Below are 10,994 nucleotides of genomic sequence, written 5' to 3'. Positions count from 1 at the left end.
CGGCGGCCTGATTGACAGGTCGTTGCGGAGAGCGGGTGAAGATTCTGGAAGGCTTCTCTCCCCCTCCCCCTCGACAAGGCTGCAGCCGGGAGCCTCCGGGGGGGAAAGGGGGCCGTCAGTCGTGCTGGTGGCGGCGGTCGGGGGAAACGAAAGAGAGAGAGAGAGAACCGCCGGCTCTGAGATTTAGGAAATGAATCACAAAGCTAAGAAACGAATAAAAGAAGCTAAGCGCAGTGCTCGCCCCGAGTTAAGAGATTCTTACGACTGGACTAAACACAACTACCATGAAACTTTCTCTTTATCCTTGAGCACTGTCAAGGTAAGGAGCGGCCGGGGGGCCCGGGGCCGCCTCCCGGGGTGTTCCACACACACACACCCGGTCACGTCCCGCACGTACACACACTCGGCACAGCGCCATGGCCTCTTGGGCCGCCCCAGGGAGGTGGGCCGACTGCCCAGCTCCCAAGAGCCGGATGGCTCAGTCTCCGGGGAGGGGAGGCCAAACCTGCGCCAGGCGGGAGAAGGTGGAGTGTTGCTGCGCCGGGCCTGGGGTGGGGGGAAGTGGGGAGATTGATTTCTGGGGGCCGCCACCTCGTGGTAAACCTGGGCCCCCTGGACACTTTTTGAGAAGGGCAATTCTGGAGAGCGCGGTCACCGGGAGCTTGTGCCACTTAAAAGCCAGTCTCCGAGCCCGGCATCACCACCAGGGAAGTGCTGGAAATCTCGGCAAGGAAATCACTCGTTGGGAATACTCGGCTGGTCTCCTCCATTCCTCCACAGGGTATCTCCGGCACTTCCTGAGGGAGGGAGCGTGGAGAAACATAGTTTGGGCTCTCTCTGGGGAAACGTAAAGGAAGACCCACTTCTTGGTTGGGCCCGGGCCTTGCGGAGAGTCCCTGGGTGAAAAATAACCTTAAATAGGAGGCGGTTTCACGCGAGAAGCAGAGGAATCGGGGCTGTGGCATCACCGGGGGATACAGTGGCCTCCAGCCTTTCGTGACAAGCTTTTAAACGTGATAAACTCGCTCACAGAGATAATGATATTTACATTAATGGTTGCAGACGATGTGGGGTAACTAGCTCCCTTTTCAAAATCAGTGGTTCCTCGTATTGCAGTAAGTCTGATACTGCCTTATAATTTGCTGCATATATGTAGATATTTTCTGGAAAGAAAACGTTGTTTATACATTACTGCAGGTCAAAAGTCAACATGTGGCAGCAGGAATAACCTGTTTATTTGGTGTCTATTTTAATGCTGATTTCAATCTATCGAATAAAAGAGCTGATATTGGTGATGTCGTTTTACACCAATGTGACTTTTCAGCCATCCATAAAAATAGCCATGACTCAGAAGAAACTTGGGATGGATGGAATTCATTTACTACCACAGTGCCATGCTTTATCAATTGTCTGATTGTCCAAAAAGTACATTAAATCTTTAAGCTGGAGAACTAATTTGTCTGTTCAGTCAAAATTCCATTCTTAAGACTCAATGCAGTTGCTTCTGCCTACTGCGATTACAGCCACCTACTTGTCCTTTTCATGCTTCCCAATGCTGATTACGTCAACTGTGCCAATTATAACTGCTTTTTACACCTCCTGGCCCTTGCCAGCTGTGACCATACAGTGAATAATGGCCTTGAAAGGAACTTGGTGTCAACACCTTCCACCACCTTCCATGCTCCAACCGTTGTCATTATCCTGATCAAATTCTTCCTTGCTCTGTCCCATTATTCCCCTGGCGTCCCCTTTGAGCAAGTTACTTTATTTGGCCTTTCTTACTTTATTCTGCCTTGTCACTGTTTTAAAATCCTAATTTGCTGCTGCCCACATAAGCCTCCTCCTGAGTTTCGCACTCAGCTCACTCCCTCCTCGATCCTTGTATTGACTGACTTAGCAGTGTTTGTGATTTTAAACATCCATCTAAACACACTGTATACTATTCTCTGAATAGTGCCCTCCCTTAGCCACTCTCTCCATATAAACTGTTCTTCCCATATTCATGGCCACCCCCTCATACTTCTTATTTTCTTGATCACACTTCCTTGTGTCATACTCCATCAACATGATCCTTTTAGTCCCGTTTTCTTCTGCACGCGTCCCTGGGAAATCTCAACTCTTGCGCTCACAACCCTAGTTCCACTAATTTTCTTTCCTCAAACTTCAACGCCTTATTTCCACCTAAGTGGGACTTCCCTTGTATGCTTCTACTGTTACCTATCCAGCTGTAACCAGAGAATCTTCTGCAATATCTTATGTTCCTGCTTGCACACTTTAGCCCTGGAGCCCCACAGGGGGTCTGTTTTTATTCCTCATCTACATCCTTCTCCTCAGGGACAATATCCAAAGACTTGATGTCCAGTTCCACTGATAATACCCACTTCTATCTCACCACCACAACCTCTCTTGATCACTGCCTCTGTTGCCAGCTTTCATTTTTGACATATAGTCCTTAATGAGCTGTAATTTCACAAACTCCCATTTCTATGCCATTAATTCTTTTCCCTTCCCAGGCCATTATAGTTTGTTGAACTGGACTGTTTGTCACCTCAATTTCAGTTTTAACCAAACACATTGTTTGTCTTAAAGACTGGCAAGTACCACCCTTGTCGCATTGTTGTCTTCACCCTGCCTTTGCCCATCTATTGCTTAATACTTCATCCTGAGTTGATTATTTTGGCATGTTCCACCCTCCATAAACTTCAGTTCATTAAAAATTCTGCTGTCAGTGTGTTAAGTGACGTCAAATCCCATTCACCCATTACCCTTGCTGATCCAAGTGGCTCCTGTCCAGCAACACCACCAATTTAAAGTTCTCATCCTTGTGTTCATATCCTTCCATGGCCTCCCTGTCCATAATCTCCAACCATCTGAAAATAGTGTGCTCCTCCAACACTGGTCTATTATTCATCCCCTAGTGTTTTTGTCACCTCATTCACAACTGTGTCCTCCCCATCTTAGCCCTAAACTCTTAATTTCCCTTCTTGCATCCTTTAAGACCCCCCTGAAATTTATTGGTCTAAGCTTTTAGTCACCTTTCCTAAATCCCCTTCTGTGACTCTGCAAGTTTTGACTCAGTTGAAGCTTCTTGAGGAGTTTTTCCTACATTAACGTTGCTAAGTTAGGTGATGGGTAGAATTCTGCAGCCACATTTGGACAACTAACATTTGACATGTTGCCCCACCGTGCCCGCCCTCCTTTCTTAATTCACTGACAAATTGATAAGCTTGCTCAGAACAATGAATTCTTTCTGGAATCTGGTATGTTTACAGCTGGGTGGAATGATACAACTTCAGTTTCCTCTGTTGCAGTGATCACCATGATAGGCCCAGTTGGGTGTGTTTACCTGTCTGAAGTTTATAGATTTAAAAATGTATATTTTCTTAGTCTATAACAATTCTACCACCACTGTCACCATTCTTTACCTAACGTATTTATACAGCATTAGAAAATATATAAAGAATTACATTTCTGCATCTTTCTTTTCCTTCACCAATGTTTCATTCCATTTTCTCCCTTTGAGGGGGTATCACTGCTTACTGGAGTACACCTTAAGCATCAGTTATCCTAAAGAATTTTACAGCATCGCAATTGACCATTCAGCCAAACAGCTCTATGCCTATGATGCATATCAGCCTCCCAGGATGCTAAAGCTTATTTGTCATGCGCCAAACACTGCCCCAGCAAAATAATTGGCTAATCTGGCACTGACTGGGGCTTGCTCCTGGCATGTACATTCCTCATTGAACCAGGGTTGGTCATCAGGCTTGATGGAGATGTGGAGGATATGCCCGGCCTTGAGGTTGCAAATTGGGGTTTGTGTGTTTATAGTTATTGTGCTCCGTGACACAATGGAGGGTGTTCTCAGTGTAAAGATAGGTGTTGATCTTCCAAAAGAACTGTACACGGGCTCTCCTCCAAAGCTGAGATCTGTAACAGATAGACTGGTAAAGGCAAGTTCATTATTCCCATATGTTGGTTCTCTCCACTTTTTTTGCAATCCTAGCCTGGCAACTATGAACGTCACGATCCGGTCAGTGATGCTTATGGAGCCACTCTACTTGATGGACATTCAATTCCATCACCCAGAGTTTGTTATGGTCCCTTGCCAAAATTTGGGTTTAATATGAAGGAGTACTGATTAATCAGGTGAGGGAGGGTAGTAGCTAGTAATTTGCTAGAGGTTGCCTTATGCCTGTTTGATCTAAAATGTTGATGAAGCCCATGGACATTTCCCTGACTGCATATTACCCATTTCTGTGGGTCTGTCTTGCCATTGGAACAGAAACATTGTTTCCTCTAAGCTGCACGACCATGCCATAGTCCCTTTCCGATGTGTGGCGACCTGACAGACTTAAAGAGACCGCGCAGCACAACAAACCTGTTACAAACAGCAAAGGAAAGTTAAAGGAAACATTGGACAGGATATATTTCCAATTTCTTTGTAACCTGAATTCACATTCTCAAACTTCTGTGATGGGATTTGAACTCTCATTTTCTGAATTATTCGTCTCGGCCTCTGGTTTACTTGCTGAGTAATATAACCACTTCACTACTTTATCCAACTGAATAAGCATTTTCCATAACATTAACTGGAATCTTTTCAAAAAGCCAATGTGCTACGTGTATGGAACAAATGTAAACTCAAAATATATAATACTTTTTATTTGCTGTCTTCGTGTGGCTGTAACTCATAGACTAGCTAACAAATGTGGAATCTTCCTTATCTGTATTACCACGTCTGGTAGTGTACTTACCTGCATTGCTATTGAAGACAACACAAATTTAAATTTTAGTTTTACTTTCCCAATTGTACACAGTGTCACAAAACATGAGAGCAGTTGGCACAAACCAAAGCATTCATTCAACTTTGGTTCTGTGATTGTGGGCACATTGAAAAGGATTATTCTGCTGATCTATTTTAATACAGACGTGCACTTTAATAATCTCTATTAAGTAATTTCCATAAATTGGCAACAATCTAAACAATATTGTTATGCAGCCTTTATACGTTTAGTTAGATGCTATAGCTTTCATATAATTTGAAAACAAGCTGGTGATTTATAATGTGTCCATTAAAGGCCAGCCAAAAGGGTTTTTGTGCAAATTTAAGATCAAAAGAACAGTCGGTTTTAAAGAGGATATTACAATTGTGTGTTTCGGTGTAGTTACTTTTAAAGAAATCGATTTAGAGTCCCCAATTAAGGGGCAATTTAGCATCGCCAATCCACCTACCTTGCATATATTTTTGGGTTGTGGGGGTGAGATCCATGCAGACACAGGGAGAATGTGCAAACTCCACATGGACAGTGACCTGGGACTGGGATCGAACCCAGGTCCTCAGCGCCGTGAGGCAGCAGTGCTAACCACTTCGCCGTCATGCCGCCCTATTCATTGAAAGATGTCTATCCAAAGTGCAAGAAATTCATAATTTCCAACGAGAAATTAATTGATCAATTTTTTTTTTAACCAAATGGGGATATACTTACTTTACCTGAGTTACAGCTACGTCACTGCAATGGCTCAATGTAGATTTCCTAATTGCCAACATCAACTGATTAATTTGAATATATATTTTTCGCTTTGTTTCAGGACAATGTAGAAAGGATAGATGCCCTCCAAACATCAGTTGAAGAATTCATTGAGAAGTATGAAAGACCATATAAGCCTGTGGTGGTGTTAAATGCTGAACATGGGTGGGCAGCACACGAAAAGTGGACACTGGAGAGATTAAAGCGCAAGTACAGAAATCAGAAATTTAAATGTGGAGAAGACAATGATGGCTACTCAGTTAAAATGAAAATGAAGTATTATGCCGACTACATGGAAACTACAAAAGATGATAGCCCTCTTTACATTTTTGATAGCAGCTACGGGGAACACCCGAAAAGGAAGAAACTGTTAGAGGATTATGAAGTGCCAAAGTATTTTAAGGATGATTTATTCCAGTTTGCAGGGGAAAAACGGAGACCTCCATACAGGTAACAGCACTTAAACAACAAGGTTTCATGATTAATTGCTGGAAAGCCGTAATGTAGGTCACTGTGTACAGAGTTGTCTCTCCTTGTATCCCACAGTTTTCATGGTGAATTTCTAGTGTAACAGAGCAGGCCTTAGTTGGCAATTCTTTTGGAGCCCGAGGGCTCGACATTCCATTCAACCAAAAGTAAAATAATGACACTGCTGCCTCACCGCGCCGAGGCCCCAGGTTTGATCCTGGCTCTGGGTCACTGGCCATGTGGAGTTTGCACATTCTCCCCGTGTTTGTGTGGGCTTCGCCCCCACAACCCAATGTACAGGATAGGTGGATTGGCCACCCTGAATTGCCCCTTAATTAGAAAAAATGAATCGGGGTCTCTAAATTTTTTTTAAAAAGTAAAATAATGAGCTGTGTTAAAAGTAGGACAGTTGCTGCTTGTGTAGCACATCATCTACCCAACTGAGTAGTTAGTAAATATTCTCTTATCAGACAAATCCAAAAATGTTTTTCTCTTTCTAACACCATCCTTCGTGAGGTATACAACATGTCCTGAATTGGGTTGGAAATGTTTTAAAAGCTGGTCATGGCGTTGGTGCTATTCAAAAGGATGCCGTTCAATATCTTACTCAAAGTAGTCAATAAAATTGGCAAATTTAGAAAACATACAAAGAGTCGAGTTGATTTTGGTAAAAGGGTCAAGAGTTTGTGGATTGCCTTAGAAATAAACTTTTTCAAGGGTCCCGTTATATTCCTGCTCACTCACTCAAATCAGTTTAGCTGCCTGGTACTACAATATAAAACATATTGTCTTATTCATCCTGATCATACAAGCAATTTTGTCTTAAATGTTTTCCTTCTGGAGTTGTTTTTTTGTAAATTTTGTGTTCAAGTTGAGAGATGCTGGAGAAATAATTCTTTAATTTCAGGCATGCTATGTCAGTATCAAGGATTTCAAGGCAAGGTATAGTATGGCTAAATACAGAGGAAACATTTGCCTACTCTATCCCAAAAAATATACCTACAATCTCACTCTAAGACAATCATGGGCAGAATTTTCCATTCTCTGCACAGTGCTGGCTGAGGCGAAAAAGCCAGCGTGCAACTCACAAGCTGCACAGCTGGATTTTCTCACCAGGTAATCCTGCACGCTGTAGAAATAATCTAGAGGCGAGGCTCACACCATCCGCTGGCGGGGCAGGGCTGGAGAGCCAGGAATGTAGAAATCGGGGCGCCCTGATCTCCAATGGAAAGATCAGGAACCCCCCCCCCCCCCAGGACAAAGGGAAGCCCCCCCCCCCCCCCCCCCCCCCCCCCCCCACCCACCCACCCACCCACCCACCCACCCACCCACCCACGCACCCACCCACGCACAAGGGGAACTTTCTGGATGGGAACCTCATTATGTCACAAGGGTGGGGAGAACCGGAAAATTAGATTGCGCCGGCAAGATTTTTTCAAGTGTTGTGATATTTTACACCCACAGCGAAGACGAACACTGGCGCTAAATCAGTCTTTCTGCACCTTTACAACAACCTCATTACCCACACCAGCTATTCTGTTGTACTTTGGTCTTTTGTTTTGGGAATAGGTCAAGAGTAGCCTAACTCATTTCACAAAGCTTTATACTTTATGGGATTGTTCTGAATAATTTTCATCAAAACAGAAAACAACTTCAATTTACATAGAACTTTTAAGGATGAATCCTAGACTATTTCATACCAGAGAGCAGTAGCAATGAACATGAGTTTCTAGATATTTGAATGAATGATTTGTTTGAAAGCCTCGACAAAACACATCTATTTAAGAAAGAGGTGCAAATGAATTTTACAAGTGAGCTCCAGAGAGAAACGTAGTGAAGTTTGATGGCTCTGATACTGAAAGCAGGATGACAAGCAGATGTAGGAAAAATGAATCATAAAACTATAGGTCAAGGAGCGAAGAAGTAGTGGAATACCAGGCCATTCAGAGATTAATGAACCAGACAAGAGATTTGAGCTGCATTCACTGGGACATTTGTTATGGGCCAGGGTTTAGAAAACTCCAAAGTATATCATGGAGTTTACCTGACCTACAACTTTTAATATATTTTGGTTATGAGGAGCACAAGGGCCTATTTTCCAGGTGTTATGCAATAGTGATCTTAAGTATTTTTAAACAAAACAATGTTTATTCTTTGAATTCAGTTAACATTTTAACAACTACCAACACAACTGCCCTCCACAGATGCATTACTCTATATGTAACCCGTAATAACTTTCCTTCACAACATCGATAAGCCAAACACCCTTTTTAACAAAGCAGTAGGTATAAATTATTCACACAAGACAGTTATCACTTTTAAATTATCAAGTGATCTGGACACCTTTTAACATACAGAGAGAGACAAAATGAACCTTCCTTGTCTGAAATCAGCTTTTAACTGCCGAAACGAAAGTAAAACAAAGCCACAAACAGCTTCCAGCTCGAAACGAAAGTAAAAGCCAGAGACACAACCCAGCTCCACCCACACAATGACATCACTGCTGCTATTTGATAAGCACCCATTTCTTAAAGGTACACTCCCATGACAGACAGGGAGCAAGTGCTGGTTTACAGGGGTGATGAGCAAATGGGATTTAGTGCAGGATGGGCTGTGAGCAGTAAAGATTCAAATACTTAGATACCCTGATGATGAATAGTTAATGTTCCGTCCAAATTCTTATATGATTTTCTAATTTTCAGCAATTTTCACAATGCACATGAATATATATGTTTGATTGGGTGCAGAGAGTAAGCGGATTAAAATGTTACTTTCTGAATCATTGCTAAGGTTTTTATTTGAAGAGGAAAACACTGCCGGAATTGGAAAAATATTGTTAACAAGTGTGTTGCATACAGAAGATCAGTCACAACATCAAGATCAACACTGACAAAAGTTTAGTATTACATTGGGGATTATTTCATATTTATTCTTCTACAATTTTTTATCTTTTTAGATGGTTTGTCATGGGTCCACCAAGATCTGGAACTGGAGTCCATATTGATCCTTTAGGAACAAGTGCGTGGAATGCTCTAGTCCAAGGTCACAAGCGATGGTGTTTGTTTCCTACAAATACACCTCGTGAACTTATCAAGATTACCAGGGACGAAGGTGGAAATCAACAAGATGAGGCCATCACGTGGTTTGTCATTATCTACCCCCGCACACAGCATCCGACCTGGCCCCAGGAGTTTAAACCCTTAGAAATCATTCAGAAGCCAGGGGAGACTGTCTTTGTACCAGGTGACTTTTCTTTTTAATAGAAAAGCTTTACTTAAACAGTGCTTTGTTAATGGAGATAATTTTTGAATTGTTGTTGAAAAGTCATTGATATTTTTCTAGTGGTGCTCAACATTTGACACAAAGGTACAATTTCTGTTCAAACACTGATTTTTGCGAATAGGCGATATAAAATGACAAACCCTGTCTACTTCTCCAATCCAATCAAAGGCGACAATTTCCCCATTTTTCAAAGGTACCTCAGAGTTTTACATTGATTAAATCATTTTGGTGATTGGTTTCTTTCTTTAAAAGAAATTTAGAGTACCCAATTATTTTTTTCCAATTAAGGGGCAATTTAGTGTGGCCAATCTACCTAACCTGAAGATCAGTTTCTAACTGTATATGCTGTCACCCAGAATCTACAGTGCCCTAAAAAATTTGATCATGCTTCCTAATAAAGGATTTAGGACAAATTGTTTGCAGTTAGGACCCTTTAATATTGTTCTGTGATGGGTTGTCTGAATCTTTTAACAGGGGTAAGAGGAACGCTTATATTTTTTTAAAAAATTGATCCCAACACTTTTCCTCACAAATGTTCTCTCTATTTCATTGGAACCAGTTGCCTTCTGGTATCCAACTCAAATGTTTATTGTTTAAATGTGATCTTTGTCAGTGAGTGCAAGAACAGACAAGTCTCTCATCAAATTAGCGCCCAATACCCAAATGCAGCCAATTTTTCTCGAAGCAATCTGGGACTATAGTCTCTGTCACTATCCCGGTTGAGAGCTGAATTGTGCTATCCGGCCATGGAGACTATTCTGTGGGCAGAACTGATGGACGCTGGATATGCTATTGAAACTGAGATTATTCATGGCCTTTCTTATGGTTGAAAGCGGAGGCATCGCCAGAATGTGCATAACAGTGTACTGTTCTGGCCACAATACCTTCATTCTTCTTGGAAACTGAAATGCTTATGCACTATATTTGAAGAATTTCTTAAATTAATCTTTTTGCTCTCCACTGCATTGAATGCACAACCTGGATGCATTTTATTCCTCACCTCTGGATTTCGGCTATCACTGTTGGTGTAAATATGTTGCATAAAGCTGTGATTGTGGCATTTTAATTGTCATACGAAGCCTCCGCTTTTAACCATAATAAAGGCCATGAATAATACTATAATCATAAAGATGTTGGCTTGCACTGAGTTTTAGATATTACAGGTTCTTGAATTCAGAAGATTTGGATTCTTCATTTGAAATAAATTGTCTTGAGAAAGCTAACATTTTTCAACAAATTGTAGCAAGACCATGATTTGATTACGTGGATGTTTTACAAGTAGGGATTTAACATGTAGTTTTCACACCTGACAAGAGAAAGGTCCAACAAGGAAAGATGATAGCTCTTTAAGTGATGATTAACTATTTCAAGTTAGCGGTAATATCCCGCATGTCAATACGAACACTACGTAAAATATCTCTTATAAAACACTGAAAAGTTAGTGAATGCTTTGAAATAATACAGTAAGAAGTCTTACAACACCAGGTTAAAGTCCAACAGGTTTGTTTCAAACACTAGCTTTCGGAGCACTGCTCCTTCCTCAGGTGAATGAAGAGGTATGTTCCAGAAACATACATATAGTTTCAACAGGGGTGGTACCAGAGGATTGGAGAGTGGCGAATGTCGTGCCCCTGTTCAAAAAAGGGAATAGGGATAACCCTGGGAATTACAGGCCAGTTAGTCTTACTTCGGTGGTAGGCAAAGTAATGGAAA

General features: G+C 41.9%; 1 protein-coding gene across 1 annotated transcript in view; it reads left to right on the top strand.

Annotated features, from left to right (window-relative positions):
• The first annotated feature begins 8 nt into the window (after nt 1–8).
• The window catches only part of jmjd6 (jumonji domain containing 6, arginine demethylase and lysine hydroxylase), a 37,232-nt gene continuing 26,246 nt past the window's right edge, over nt 9–10,994 (top strand). The window contains exons 1-3 of the mRNA XM_038776985.1: nt 9–319; nt 5,593–5,981; nt 8,956–9,242. Of these exons, the coding sequence (XP_038632913.1) occupies nt 191–319; nt 5,593–5,981; nt 8,956–9,242 (805 nt within the window). The 5' untranslated portion in view covers nt 9–190. The remainder of the gene's footprint in view (nt 320–5,592; nt 5,982–8,955; nt 9,243–10,994) is intronic.

This window comes from Scyliorhinus canicula, chromosome 18, assembly GCF_902713615.1.
Source record: "Scyliorhinus canicula chromosome 18, sScyCan1.1, whole genome shotgun sequence".
Classification (NCBI taxonomy): domain Eukaryota; kingdom Metazoa; phylum Chordata; class Chondrichthyes; order Carcharhiniformes; family Scyliorhinidae; genus Scyliorhinus; species Scyliorhinus canicula.
Note: the sequence above shows the minus strand (reverse complement) of the source record. Positions and strands in the feature narration are given on the sequence as shown.